The sequence below is a fragment of the Vanellus vanellus genome (genome assembly GCF_965231255.1).
Source record: "Vanellus vanellus genome assembly, chromosome: 11".
Taxonomy (NCBI): Eukaryota; Metazoa; Chordata; class Aves; order Charadriiformes; family Charadriidae; genus Vanellus; species Vanellus vanellus.
In genome coordinates, this window is record NC_138916.1 from 21,030,667 (window position 1) to 21,045,669 (window position 15,003).

At 35.8% G+C, this 15,003-nt stretch overlaps 1 protein-coding gene across 1 annotated transcript in view; it reads left to right on the forward strand.

The window, feature by feature from the left end:
* Positions 1 to 15,003, forward strand: part of MEF2A (myocyte enhancer factor 2A) — a 93,088-nt gene that overhangs the window by 61,609 nt on the left and 16,476 nt on the right. The window contains exons 4-7 of the mRNA XM_082488555.1: positions 2,288 to 2,419; positions 2,485 to 2,622; positions 5,732 to 5,951; positions 6,177 to 6,236. Of these exons, the coding sequence (XP_082344681.1) occupies positions 2,288 to 2,419; positions 2,485 to 2,622; positions 5,732 to 5,951; positions 6,177 to 6,236 (550 nt within the window). The remainder of the gene's footprint in view (positions 1 to 2,287; positions 2,420 to 2,484; positions 2,623 to 5,731; positions 5,952 to 6,176; positions 6,237 to 15,003) is intronic.

The window sequence follows — 15,003 nt, forward strand, 5'->3', positions numbered from 1 at the left end:
ACCCAGACTTATTATCTGTAACAGTGAACCGTGGCTTAAATCCTTCCACAATGACAGGAACCCCATCTGGAGTGAAGGTTTCCAGAATCTTAAACGGGAGATACTGAGGCATTTTCCTTCCTCATGAGTCAAAGCAGAGTTAACCCCATTGTTATCAAAAATAAAAATAACCGGTGGCCCAGAGGAAGGATGCATTTTTATATTTAACTAAATCTCTTCCTTTATATTAGAACTTTGACTATAATTTTCAGACAGATCTGGGAGGATGAATTGGCAGCATTATGCTTGAAAGCTTTGACTTGATTGTTTTAGAATATTGAAAGGAACGCTAATGAAACTCCCGTGCCTTAATACTTAAAATTGCTCTAATTTTTTTCTCAAAGGAGGAGAACTAGACAGTATGTGTGTTTCTTGCAAGATCTTTCTTTATAGTATCTAAATACAGCTTCTAATCATGTCTTGGGCACTGACACCGAGCACCATGTAAAGACATATTTGGATTCTATTTACGGATTTTGCTGGGTTACAGGGGTTAAGCGTAATCCAGATTATACAGTGTTAACATTTTTCCTACTGATATCAAAGTGTAGAAGACTGGCAGGCTGACTTGTTAGGAAGGGTTGGGAGAGGGATAACAGGCTCCGACCTTGAGAGGCCGAACAGCCGGCCCTTGTATGGCCAAGTCCCTATACGTGTCCAGCTGATTGGTTAGAGGAGCAGGATCAGTGCTGTGACAGGTGCTGGAGGAAGCTACACCTGTTTTCCCCATATGCTGATTTAGTGATTACATTTTTGTGGGAGTTCCAGATACTGTGTGGGATACACAGAGCGAGCCAAGAAACTTGAGAAGGAATTATAGCTTATGGTGACCTGTGATACTAAAGAATTTCAGACGGCGTAATTGAATTTTCAAGTACTGCTTTAAAACTGAAGTAGAAGTAGGCAGTATTTTGCATATATATGAATAATGAGAAGGTCTTTTGTACTTTTTATTGTACTAAAAATTAGTAGATAGCACTTTAAGAAAAGAATGCTGTTGAATACTGTAGTCTAACCCAAAACATTGTTTGGGTTTTTTTCATCAAAAATTAAGTGTTTTATGGAAACATAGCTTCTATAGGAAAGCAAATGCAATTTCTTTATGGTGCTGAGAATGTCAGCTTGCAGATTTCAAATCTTTAGGTTTTTTACTGTAAGATTCATAGAATATAGATAATTCCTCACAAATAAAAACCATAACCCTCCCTCATGCCTGTATAGTCCTACTGCTGCCTTATGTACTTCTATTGTGTACCTGTTAAAAAAAATTATATTCTTTTCTTTTTGAAACTTTTTTAAAACATTAAATATTTTCCATAGGCAATATTTTAAATCTTGTTTTGTTATAAATGAGAACATGCGAAGAAAGATTTCTGATTGTGTAATAGGGTGAAAAAGAAAAACAAGAAAGAATACAAATATCTTTCAAAATTTGGTCATGAGACCTGTAGTTTCACATCCTTTGTTTCAGTATCTTATTTGTAATGCCTAGATTGTAGACAAGTTTGGGTTTTTTTTCCAGGGGATGTTGATGTCAGTTCTCCATCAGAAAACAGGAAGTAGCCCAATAAAGCAGTTGCATCAAGTTAGTGTAAAGGAGTCTGAAAAAACGTATATTTAGCAAACTAAGTCATTTTAGAAAGGGATTATGTAATTTATTTTTATACTTTTTTGCAGTTCTTGTTATCATGTAGGATGACAGAAGAGCAGGAAAATCCTGCCTGTATAAACAACTGAGACTGAGTGTTATATGTTTTAATGTACAGCACTTTTTGAATTAGATTGAAAATTTTAGCCACTGTGTTTCTCAGAGTTTAACTCTATGCTCTTTAAAATGTGAATATTAAAATTGGGATGCTAAAATCAATTTATTAAAGATCCAGTAAACTGGGTTTTAATTAGCAGCAATGATGCTACCTCCTTTGCCATAGGCTTGAGTGTTCCTTGTATGTCAGGTAACTCTATCAGCCAGTGTCTAAAAATGGTTTTGCATGGAACAATGGAGAGCTGAAGTGGGTGTAGGTTAAAGTTACCCATGAGATGGCACCTGGGAGAGTCTGTGCCTCCGAACGAAACTTTTCTGTATGTGTACTATGCCACTATTTTGAAAGACTAAGCCTGTCTGTTGAACAGTGAGTTTTGTATGTGAGTTTCATGTCGTTTCAGTGGCTCTGATTGATTCAGTAGTATACAAAACTTCTTGGCAAGTTAGTATGATTTGTATGTGAATTTTCCAATTGTATTTCAGACCTTAAGAAAGAAAGGCCTTAATGGTTGTGAGAGCCCTGATGCTGACGATTACTTTGAGCACAGTCCACTATCGGAGGACAGATTCAGCAAACTAAATGAAGATAGTGATTTTATTTTCAAGCGAGGCCCTGTAAGTACTTTTATTTTATCTCTACTTTTTATTTGTTGATCCTTTTTATTAACTTCATTATTTAGGCTCTGAACAAGAAGGAACACAGAGGGTGCGACAGCCCGGACCCTGACACTTCATATGTGCTCACGCCACATACAGAAGAAAAATATAAAAAAATTAATGAAGAGTTTGATAATATGATGCGGAATCATAAAATCGCAGTGAGTACTAAAGTATGGTTTGTGCTTCTATTACCTGCATGAGAATTTTCACAGTGTTTGCTTACCACTGAAAACCACTGCAAAGACAAGAGGATGTAATGGTTTGAAAAGGGAATATATATTTTTGAGGAAAAATGAGATGCTGATACTTGATCTTGTTAAAATACATTTTATCTTAAAGAATAAGATTTAGCTCTAGCTTCTCTTGCACTTTCAATTTTTCATGCCTTGGGAACGTGAAGTAATGTTTCTGAATTTCAGGAACCTAGCTGCATTGCCTAATCCTACCTAAAATATTTTTATAAAGATAGATTTTGGCGTGGGATGTAGGATAGTTTATTTACATCTTGTAGCTCTTTATCTGTCTGTTAATCAAGATTTTACAATATGTTACAAGCGGGCAAATAGAATTGAATTAATTTTGTGATCAAATCAGTGGAATTTTATTTTGTTGACGACTAGATAAAGACTGGTTCACGGTGGGAGCCTCAAAAGACTGGCGTCTTACTCCTGTTGAAATTCCTACAGATACTTCCTTGGACACTGAAAAGATCTCTGAAAATTTTGTTCTGAGTGCCTAACCCGTTTGCAGCCATAAGTCACTCAATTGCTTAGAAAGATATGATCTCCTATCCCATAGTGTGATCGTTTTTCATTTTGGTGTTACCTAATTAAGAAATGAAATTGTCATTGTCTGAACCCCACATATTTACTGGGCAGATTGCTCATGTTTTCGTCAGTTTCATACATCCTCTTCAATTTTGGGGTCTAAAGCTTTAGTGGAGAAAGGACTCTTAGAATTATTGGGCTCAAGAAGTTTGGGGATAACAGTAGGGTAAATTTTGCCTGGTTTTCATGACATTTAATTTCTATCTACAAAACGAGTTGGTGTTGAGCTTTACAGGGGAAGTATTTTCTAAGGAAACTAATGCAGAGCTCTGCCACAGCCATGGAATTTTTTAACATTGCAAATCTTGTAGCAGTTAAAGTAAATGGACTGTCTAGGTTAATCGGCACAGACCCTGGGGTAATTGAGTAGTGTGTCCCCAAATGACTTGCTGATTATAGAAATTATTTCATTGTTCAGAGCAGTAAGAGCATCTCTAGGGAGTTAACAGCAAACTGACAGTCGGGACACCCAGCATCACTTCTTTTAGCAAGCTCTTTATACTTGAATGAAGCCAATGTCTTTTGCTCCTGCTTTGTTTTGAAACTTTTGATATGCAGCATTTCTGTGTTGAGACATCTTCAGGCCTCATTTCTTAGTGTGATACAGCTAAATTGCTCTCCCTTGATTTTCTGTCCTCTTCATAAACAGCCTAAATTGTGTGAACATCAGTGTAAATAAAAAAGGCAACATTATTTTTTAGCTCTATAGTTCTGTATTTATAGCTTAAACTGGACCTGTTATGGTTCTATTTCCAGTACTTATGGTTCTGTATAAGAACATAGTTTCTTTTGTTCTAGTGCACTCATTACTGTCAAAGGATAGGAACGAGGCAAAGTATGAAGAATTCAGTCATAACCAAATGAGTACCATAGATGGGCAGAGGCAGCCTTTATTTGTAAGGTGTGGGGGGAAGCTGTCATTTATTAGTTCTATATTGAGAAACCTACAGAAAAAATGTTCCAACTGTTAGCTTCTAGCGTTGTTTTAAGCGTACTTCAGGTATTTCAAGTTTAGTTTGAGTTACTTCACAGCATGCTGTTTAAAAACAATCTTCTTTTTGTAAATAGTAAATAGTTTCTTGTAGTTTCCTGTGAAAACAAATACCAGTAGAGCTTGTCATTAGTTAGATACTGTGAATGATTTGCTAGCATTATGTCACTATGCTTCATTGCTTTTTCCTTCCGTCTGTGCCAAAACCGAATAATTATTCTTGGGAATGCTTCAGTAGGGACACTGTCATTGGCTCTCACTAGTAGGAGATTTTGTTTCTTGTAGCAAATGTATTATGCTTTTTTCATTAGTATAGTTACTGTTATACTTCTAACATAATCAAAATTGTTGTGCAGAAGTATCAATCTAAGTAAATTTTAAGCTGCACATGACAAAAGTGCATCTTTTTAAGTATACTTGCTAGGTCATGAATGTTTGTCATCTGCATTTGACCTCTAAATCAAAACTATTATCTCTCTATTCTGTCAATAAATACTACCGAATTTTTACCCTTAAATTGTACCTGTCATAGTTTTGTTTCCAGTAATTATGAATTGTGAAAGAAAATAGTCTCTTTTGTTTCAGAAACTCATCACTGTCAAAGGATAGGAATGAGACAAAGGCCAAAGAAGTTAGTCATAAGCAAATGAGTACCATAGATGGGCAGGCATCTACGCTTTTGATTCAAATAGTTGTTGAATAACAAACATATACACTTCAGAAAAATAGTTGCCTTTTAAATAATGCTGTAAAAATTAGAATTTTAAAAATGAGATATGTAAAAATGAAAGATGGAGTGGTTATTCAAAACGGGGTTTTGTGGAACACAGTGCAGAATAATGGCAATTGAAATGTTTACATTCAAATTACTGAACTTAGTGAATTTCTAAGAATCTGTTTACTTTTTTAGTCTGTTGAAGAAGAAAAAGTTTTAGAAATTTGTAGCAATATTTTGGCAAGGTTATGAATAGAAAATGTTATTACTAACTTTTTCTTTTTTGTGTAATAACTGGCTATTTATTTTATAATGTGCATGTTTATGCTTACAGTTTGAAGGTGCAACAGTTCATTGTTTTGTAGACATGTTAAGCTTGTCATTGCTTTGTAATAACCTAAATTAACTGGTATATTTATTGTATTTCTGAGCTTGCAAATTCATATGAATATCTTCAATTTTCTGTATTTGAATTTCCAGTATTTTAGAAGTTTGAGTAATTCTTTTGAAACTGTAATTTATATGATGTATAAGTGTTTAACACCATACTCTACAACAAACGGAAGTTTTAAAATTGTATGCTTAATAGAGTTTAAAAACTAACATCATTAATTATTTTTTTACCTGAGTAATTCTTGGCAAACTTTAATGTGTATCTTTATAATGTGCGATTTCTGCAAATGTAGTTAAGGCTAATGTTGTTGTCTTGTGTGTGTTCCTTGTCTTTCCCCCAGCCTGGCTTGCCTGCTCAGAACTTCTCGATGTCGGTTACAGTTCCGGTGTCCAATCCCAACACTTTAACCTACAGTAACCCAGGGAGTTCCCTTGTATCCCCATCACTGGCAGCCAGTTCATCGTTAACGGACACAACCATGCTCTCCCCGCCTCAGACCACCCTGCATCGGAACGTATCACCTGGGGCCCCTCAGAGACCACCAAGTACTGGCAATGCAGGTAAGATTTCATTACTGTTTTGTTTTCCTTTTTTACCCTCTCTTTTTTTTTTTTTTTTTCAAAATAGAAAGCCCTCACAAACAAACAGAAAACCCCGAGTAACAAATTCTTAATGGTATTGGTGAATTTTTTTTTTTTTTAAAACGGTTTAAGTTTTGAAGTAGAAAATGATATGATACTGTAATGAGAGCAAGTTAGTTTAATGTTGTGGCTTATTTTTATTAGGTGGAATGCTGGGGACAACTGACCTCACAGTGCCAAATGGAGCTGGTACCAGTCCAGTTGGTAAGTGTGGTGTTAAGTGTTTGTTAAAAAATAGTATTATGGTTTTAGTTTCAAAGTTACTCAAAAGCAGTTTTCTATTTTGACTCTTCTGAAAAAGCGGGTGTGGAAGAACAAAGGTCGTAATTTTTTTAGTTGCCTTGTAATTGTCAAGTCTTGTAAACTCTTACCAAGCATTTAACTCTTTACTGCTGTGGCCTTTCCACTTCAGTAATATTTGCATTTTTTTATTTTAATGGTTTTCAGTAGTAGCCTGCTGCTCTTGCTTCTGTGTTTCTCTGCAGGTGTAATTGCAGCACTCTAAAGAGATCTGTAGTTCGCCAAATTTTCTTACTTAGTATGACATTCCCTGCACTTACTAAGCTATTACATTAAAAACAACTCAGCTGTGTTCTCAACTTTAGTATCCACGAGACCTAGATGTTTGATACTGGTTGTGGTGCCAATCAAAATGAAGAAAATACAGACTGTATTGTTTGTATTGCCATGTGTATCTTGCTAATTATTTTCTAGCAGTTACACAAAGAAAGCAATAAATTTTGGAAGCTGATAGCTAGGTTCTGACTCAATTTTGGAAGATTATCAGAATTTCTTTCAAAAACAAATTGGACATGTTGCCAAAAATCAAATTCACAGTATTTTTTTATCTTAAGTAAAAAGATATGATAGCACTCTTTCATTTAAATAATGTTTTGTCTCCCCTAAACAAAATTTAGTAGTCTGATAGAGGGCAGGCAGCCATTGAAATTTATCATGCCACAGAAAGACAAAACAAATGACAGTTCACCCACTTCCCTCGTCTTCCTTCCATTCCTTAAGATGTCTTGGTAACTGAAGGTCAGTTTTGGAAATACACATAACTCTCCTCGGTATGTGTTCATAGCAAGGCATTAGAGAAGCAACTGTTGACCTTTCAGTATTTGCCCACTGGCTACTTAGTGCTGCAACTGGGGAAAAGTTCTTTGAAGATAAAGTCAGGCAATAGAATTTATGAATAAAAAATGCTGCAACTACAAGGCTGAAAACAGGATTGACTTTCCACTCTTTATCCATTCTTTGGCTATGTGCAGCAAAGATATGAAATATTGAAAGTGTGGTTTCCATCGGGTAAGCAAGATTTTAAATGGAGGAAAATTCCTCAGTTGAAAAAAGATGACTATTTTTAGAAACTGTGGAGGTCAGGTGTTGATTTTCATAGTATTTCTCAAGTCAGACTAAATAAGTTTGTTATCAAGCCGTTTCAGGCCTCTTTTCCAAAATCAGGCTTTATTAACAGCCGCCTCAGATTTAACTCCTTCTTTCAATAACCAAATAAAACAGTTGTTTACAGCTTTTGCTATAGAATATTAAACTGTAGAAGTACCCAGTTACAGCAGCTTGGTGAACATATTTAATGCAGTAAAATGTTTTTCTTCTTGCATTTATTAATAGTTTATGTGAAAAGTCAAAACGCATTGCTTATCTCTTACTTTCCAGAACATTGCACCCAAAATGTTAAACATATACCCACTCATTTTCAGAAATATTTTTCGGACAAGTAAGAGTTGTGGCAGTACAGGAGAGGTGGAACATCTATGAGAAGTATCTCTAGTGAAACTCAAATACCTGGTTAACACCAGAATGCTAAGCCACAGAGTACCCTGCGTTGTCTGAGTTCCACTTCCTATTAGGATATGGCATGGCTTCTTTTAAATACTGTAAGGTGCACAGCAACCTTCTCAACTGCAACCAAAATCAGGAAACCATACATAACCAGATTGAGTGAATCTGCTAACTTGTCAATTTGAGCTTGACAGCTGCCATTGAAGTGTGTGTATGAAGCTAATTATGTCTGCAGACAGCAGTGGTTTTAGTTTCTTGCTACATTTATTGTTGAATTCACTTTAAAACCCTGTATTTTCTTCTTTTAGCTTTCAGTCTTTTCTTTTAAACTTCTCAGGAACTGAGAATTCTCCTATGGATATAGTTGTGACAGGTCATGTGCCAATTTTGCAGCTTTCAATTTATAGGAGAGATGTTGAAGATAAAGTTGGAGTACTGGTATACCCGTATTCCCAGATACACTCCTAGAGACAACGGAAAAATCCAAGTCTTACTTGACATTATGAAGATTTGAGCATTTGAGATTTTGTTCCCATTTCATTAAAAGATATTTATATGCCTTAATTTCTGAGTAAAAAGCACGTAAAGGTTATCTTGCATAGTTGGAACCCAGTTTAAACAAAGATGTTGCATAAAATGGCTCATATTTAGTTCACATGAGTCTTTTTCTCAAGTCCTGTGTAACTTGGTTAGAATAGATATGATTTGCTTTAGCAGTCAATCTGCCAACTTAACAGTTTTTCTGTGGAAAATAACTTTGAGTAAAAATATCTGTGGTGTAGCAAAGATTGGTAGGTGGTTTTTTATGTCTAGAACAGAAAATTTTGTAATCATATTATAATAATGAGACTTTATTGCACATGCATATGTCATAACCCTAAAAAAGCATTTTTATTTTTTAATACTTTTAAAATTTTACCCACCACATTAAGACATTTCCTGAAAATTTTTACTTGGCAAGTATATCAGTTTTGAGAGGGGAAAAATGTCTGGGATTATAACAGTACTTGCTTTTGAGTTATTTTTTTTTTTTTCCCCCTCTTAATTAGATCAAATATTTTGTAGCTAGAATTTTCATTATGCTGTTGCCCATGGTCAGTGTTAAACTCTGTTCAGTTTGTGATGAGCATCTAATATGCTTCAAGACTCTCGTATCACCAGGATGTGTACAATTTACTATTTGTTGTCAACATCATCATGGCTTGAACAGACGCTGCATGTCTATATTACTCCTTTCAAAAGGCTGTGGATTCTAATTACGCAAAGTGTAGCCTCACTTGCTCAGAGTACCCAAATGTGGGGGAGAGTTTCTTTGATTTGGAACTAAAAGGACTTAATGGATGGATCACCGTCAAATTTGTCATGAGGAGGTCTGCTTCACTATGTTCCAGTAGATTAGGTATTATACCTTGAACCATCCAGAGGTTGCCAATGAAGTGCGTTTCCAGTGAAGTTGTCCCATCCTTGAGGACTCTGAGCATCAGAAGGGCTCAAAAGAAGTACCGCTGTTACCCAATCTCTACTTTTTCTTCCATAACTTTCATGTATGGTGTTGAGTGGCCTTCATTGCCAAGGTTGCATAAAAACCATAAACCCTGAGACCTTTGGACTAAGATGAGCTCCCTAAGTTCTTCTCAGTCCTAGGTGATTTTGAAGGAGCTGTTGGAAATAGAGGCTTTTTATGATCTTGCAAGGACACATCTGTCTCTACATTTCTTTGTCAGTGAAGTAGCCCTTCTGGTCAGTAATGCAGTTTATGGACCCAGTTAACCTTCTGGGAAATTGTCTTTCCTCTTATAATTTTATCATCAGGAGAATGGATAAGAAAGATCTAGTCGTCTTGAATCCTGAGTTTCTCTTTGATCCAGAGCTGTATCTTCTCTAATGTCCTCGCTAATCTCCAGATTCAGAGAATGTAAAGTAACTTTAGGAATATTGAATTTCTTTGGAATAGAGCTGAAGGATATACCTGCGTGAAAAACTGTCTTGTGAGCTATTGGATCCTTAATAAGAGCCAGTCGAGATTGTGTGTGTCCTGAGGTACTGACCTCAGGAGGGATTATGCAGAGGTGTAATTGACAGCTTGCGTGCACCTGTAAACCGCTTGTATATTGCCAGAAAGGGATCAAGACAGAGAACTGTGAAGGGCCACACCTGTACATGGTTCCTTTGTCTTGAGGGCTTGGCTGATTGGGAGAGCTTTTTCTACATGTCTGATGATAAAAGAATTTTTCAGCTTGGTCTTTCACAAGTCTGAGTCAAGCGGCTAATAATGCTGCAAGTCTGAAGAGTACACCAGAAGGCTTCAATTACAGAACAGCTTTCTGTGTATACCTTGTTATTCATGTTGTTTTGTTTATTACATGAGAGACACCCCAATGAGAAGTATCCAACTAACTCTGCAAAAACATACCTCTTGCAGACATTTTGCTTGAAACTGGATTGACGCTATCAGCCTCTTCCTTAAGAAAACAGTCTTTCTTCTCCCTCCACCCCCACTCTAACTCACCAGTCTGTATCATCTGCATCAAATAAGCTTGGCACTGTTCTTGAAGATGGCCACTTCAGTAAAGCAGCTGTAAACCTTGAGCATATTGCTACTTAAGGTTATGCATTACTGGTGGTATTTCTAATCTGCTATACTTTCTCTTCAGTGTGACAGGTAGTATGTGTCACAGGTAGTCTTTCACTGGACAGAGCCTCCTCAGTTCCTAGCTTGTACTGAACAGGGTTTGATTTAACGTGTGTTCAACTGATGCTAAATGCAGTGGACAAAGGTTCTTGCTCTGTAATGTCAATAGCATTGGTGTAATGTTTTGCCTTGCTCTGATCTTTAAGATTGTGCAGGTAAATACAGAATTCAGTGTTTCACCCTTCTCCAAGGAAGAAATTGAAGGATCCCTGAAGAACACTGAGAACAGCCTAATTAGCAGTCTTAACAGCTTCCGAGCTCTCCTCAAGGAAAAGGAGTACTGAAAGTGTACTGCAGATCAGCTGGTTCACAGGGTGCAAGCTGAACCCTTTTCCTTTGCTAGATGTTGTCAGCACATAACAAAGTTTGATCCATCCATCATACTCTGATTAGATCAGCTCACAAGAAATGGCGGGCTGAAATCAGCAGGAAAAATATGCTGGTAGAAGAAAGCATTTGAGGTGGTTTCTTTTAATTGTAGCAAGATCTCCTTGGAAACCGCCCATCCACGTGTGGTCTGTTCAGCCCCTTAACTACCCTTAGATTTTAGCTGAAATTTCATATATTATGTGTGTTTATTGTCTTACCACAATTTTTGATTTACTAAGCGGTACAAGACAATTCTGGTTAGAATTTGCCACGTGTATAACAAGTTATTAATCTCCCAGCTGGATTAAAGTATTGCAGCGTATCTGTTTGTGTGAAATATCAACATTTATATAATGTCACCTTGCCCAGCCTACTGCAACACACATCCTCAGATGATCTAAACATACTCTGTTGTGGGTTCTTTATCATTCTTTACATTGGCTTTGTATAGATACATAGAAATCAACAAGTTCAGAAAATAGAACTCTGATTTCTTTAACTGTAAACTGTTTAGTTGAAAAAAGACCTAAAAGGCATTCAATTGACACTGTTAATGTTTCTCACAAAGCTGAAAAACATTTAGATACAAAAGCAGTATGCCTTTGTTTTAGGTTTGCTGCTGCATTCTGAATAATAACCTTTGTCTTGAAGAAGGCCCTTTAAAATCTAAATAACCTTGAAAATTGTCTCCTTTTATGTAGCTTTAGGCAAAAAAAAAAAAAAAATTCCAGCAACCTGGGAAATGAGAGTTTTTTAGTTTTATAACAGGAGTAAGCATTCCCTTGACATTTAGTCACGTGTATTTCTTTTTGCTGCATTTTAATATCTAAAGTTCTGCCTTAGAAGTATTAATCTTACGTCAGACGTTTCAAAGTCTTACGTTACTATCAAAGGAATACTTTAATTCTAATCGTAGTATTATCTGAAGTATTGATTTGTAAAGATTAGTGGAAATATATTTATTTCAGCTTCCTTGAGTTGGTATAGCAAAATCTTTCCAAAGCTAGCAGAGGAATTAGGCTTTTTGAAATGATGGTAGAATCGACAGTGATTTCTGTGCAAAGCTGAAAATGGCATGAACTGCAAATGCTGCTGGTTTGGTGGTTTTTTTTCCTGATTTCCACTTAAAGCTGTCATACTGAAAAAAAAGGCAGCTAATGCACATAGAAATGCTATTGTTGTATTTACTTGCAAGACATTTGTTCCCCTGCTGTCCTCCCCACTCTCCCCATGACCTTCCCCCCTGTCCTACATGAAAATGTTTTACTTTCAATAGATTTTTATCTGGTCTTCTAGATACGTAGTGAATCGACAGCTTATTGCAAACACAATTTTCTGTTTACTTCTAATTGTGTGACATTTGTTGGGTTGTCCGATGTCACTTGAGACATAAATACTTATTTACTACTGTTCTTATTTTTGCTTAATCTTATATTGCTTAGCTGCTTGCCTACAATTATTTTCCAAAACTGTGTATAACTGTTCAGTTTCTCCAAAGGTGAACGACAAAAAAAAGATTAATGGCATCAATGACTGTAATTTATTCCTTGAGTAGTAATAAGTACATGGAGTACTTTCCAGCCACGTGTGTTCATTGTTTCAGCTGATGTGATTTATATAGTGAAATATGAGTCTGGCTCATGTAATTGCATGCTACGTCTTGGGCTGCAGGACAATAAATGAGATTAAGCTGTATTATGTTTCTGAAGGCAGAATATGTAGTTGTTAAAATGGGTGGGTTTTAACATTATGCTTCAGAAAATAAGTTATTTCAAAATTAAACATTTTCTGGCTAAACAAGAAGTAGGCCAGTGTGCATTCACAGTGTTTGTTATCATAAAATCTAATTAAATTATGATTCATATAATTGAGAGCTTATCATCTTTGCATTGGTGTCTATTTTCCAAATAAGTGTTTCGAAAATGCTTTCATAGTCTGTGTTAAAGAATTAGAGTTGAATAAAACTCTTTCAATGGAAGTAAAAACAGCAGTCTTGTTTTATACTTGCATACAATTTCATATTCTGTTTCCATTTTTCAGTTTGATAGTGTTTTTAAACATAAAGTAATTGTCTTTGGGGAAGATCTGTAGTAGGTGGCATAGATACAATTTCAGTATTAGACAAAATAGTAAGTACAGTATATGGAGTTATTAAAGCCTCAGTTTGGCCAGCTGCCGTATAGTTGCATCATCCTGTAATCATTATCTTTTTCTGGCTCCTGACCTTACTCTAAGAAATACCATGCTTTTAGTTATCCTTTCCCTCTTAACTTGTAATTTGATTTTCTTATTAGATTATTAACAGGGAAAAAAGCTTTAAGTTTCATATTAAAAATGAATATTCTACAGTCTTATTGCAGCCCCAGCATATGATTCTACAAATAATCAATATAGATACTTCAGTGTTTGCTAAATGTTCAATGCTTGCTATTCATAACAAAGTGCTGCCATACCCATAGTATTGCACACTTACAACATTTTTTTTTCTCGCATTCTCAATATATTTTTCTAAACGCTCGTTTTAAGAAATGCTCAGCCTTTTGTCAGAACAAATACTTTGACTTTGCCTTGCCGCTGAATGATACTGTGCGGAGAGGCAATGGCAAGGACTTCGTTGTTTTTGACAGCACCACTAAAAGCATGAAATGTTTCTGAAGGGTTGGCAGAGCCTTGTAATAAGGGCTGCAGGAAATGACTGTATTGGGTGTGGAAGAAAGACACTGTCCAGATTTAACACACGAGCTACCGAAATGCTTGAAAACAGAGGACAGGAAATGGTATCATAGGATAGACTAAAATGCTATACAGAACTTCATTGTTTATACAAAGTGTTATTGTTCTGAAGTTTAAATTCAACTGAGGACACCACAACTTTGGCATATAAAAGGTAACACTGACAGCCTAGTGAGTAATAAAATGCTATTTATTACTTAGATTAAAGCCCAGACTTTACTTTTTTATGACAGTAAGTTCTTTAAATGTTCTGGCATTTTTGATGAAAATAGAAGCTACGGCAACAATTCTTTAGATATAATTTGGTGAAAATTATGCTGTTTTCTAATAATTTTTTCTCCCTCACATCTGTTTCCAAATCTGCTTAATTTTTCCTTTCTCTTCATTGTGCAAGATTTGTCTTGTGATCTGATGCTATGTAGGCTGTCTGTAACTAATGTTTAAACTCATTTATAATGGATAGGTATTGATGCATAACTGTACTTAAAACTATGATTCTATGAGAACTGTCTTGCTGTTTCAGGAACCTTAGGAGTAGCACGGAACTTAATTTCTCTCTTTATTATTTTTTTTTTTTTTTTTGGATGGTTGGTTTTTCTGTGTGGCCTAGCTGTGGCTAGTTTTCTCCTAGCAGTTAAGAATATATTTAGCTCTAGTATGCATTCTCAGCTCCAGCCAAACTTTCCAGCCACTTTAACTACATTTTATCACTAACCTTAGAAGCATCCCAATAAATTCTGCTGAGGAATGTAGATGATTTAATCATGAAATGAGGTTTTGCTGTGGTTAATAATACAGAAGGAAGAATGTGGATATAGAAAGTTCTTTCTTCTTTCTGCTGTGTTCCTTCTTTCCCCCATAACTTCTCAGTTAAATGGTAGAATTCTCAGAAAATGCGTTCCCATACCTCCCATACAAATGCTTCAGGAAAATACTAAATCGGAATAACTTCTCCTTGCTCTGTTAGCCTTGAACTCAAGGGACGTATCGGATCATCCATGTATGGTCAGGCTTTTGCTAGAGTAAGAAATCCACAAAGAAAGTAAATCCCGAATTTGAAATGTTGGCTTTAAAGTTGTGAATTTACTACTCATCCATATGTGAACGAGAATACTGTGGTTGTAAATGCCAGATTAGTAAGTTCTACTTACTTACAATTTTTTTCTTTAAAAATATTTAGCAGTAACTGAGTTTCCAAAAGACCTTTATAAAACTCAGCAGAGTATCTTCAGATCAATACAAGAGTTTTGTTATAATGCTTACATTAATCTTTGCTGTTTCCATTTCTGAATTGATAAAACAATATGTAGGGTTCCATTTATGGTGGACAGGGAAAAGCAGAGGACTGCATCTAGCAGTTCCCCCCTGTGTAGG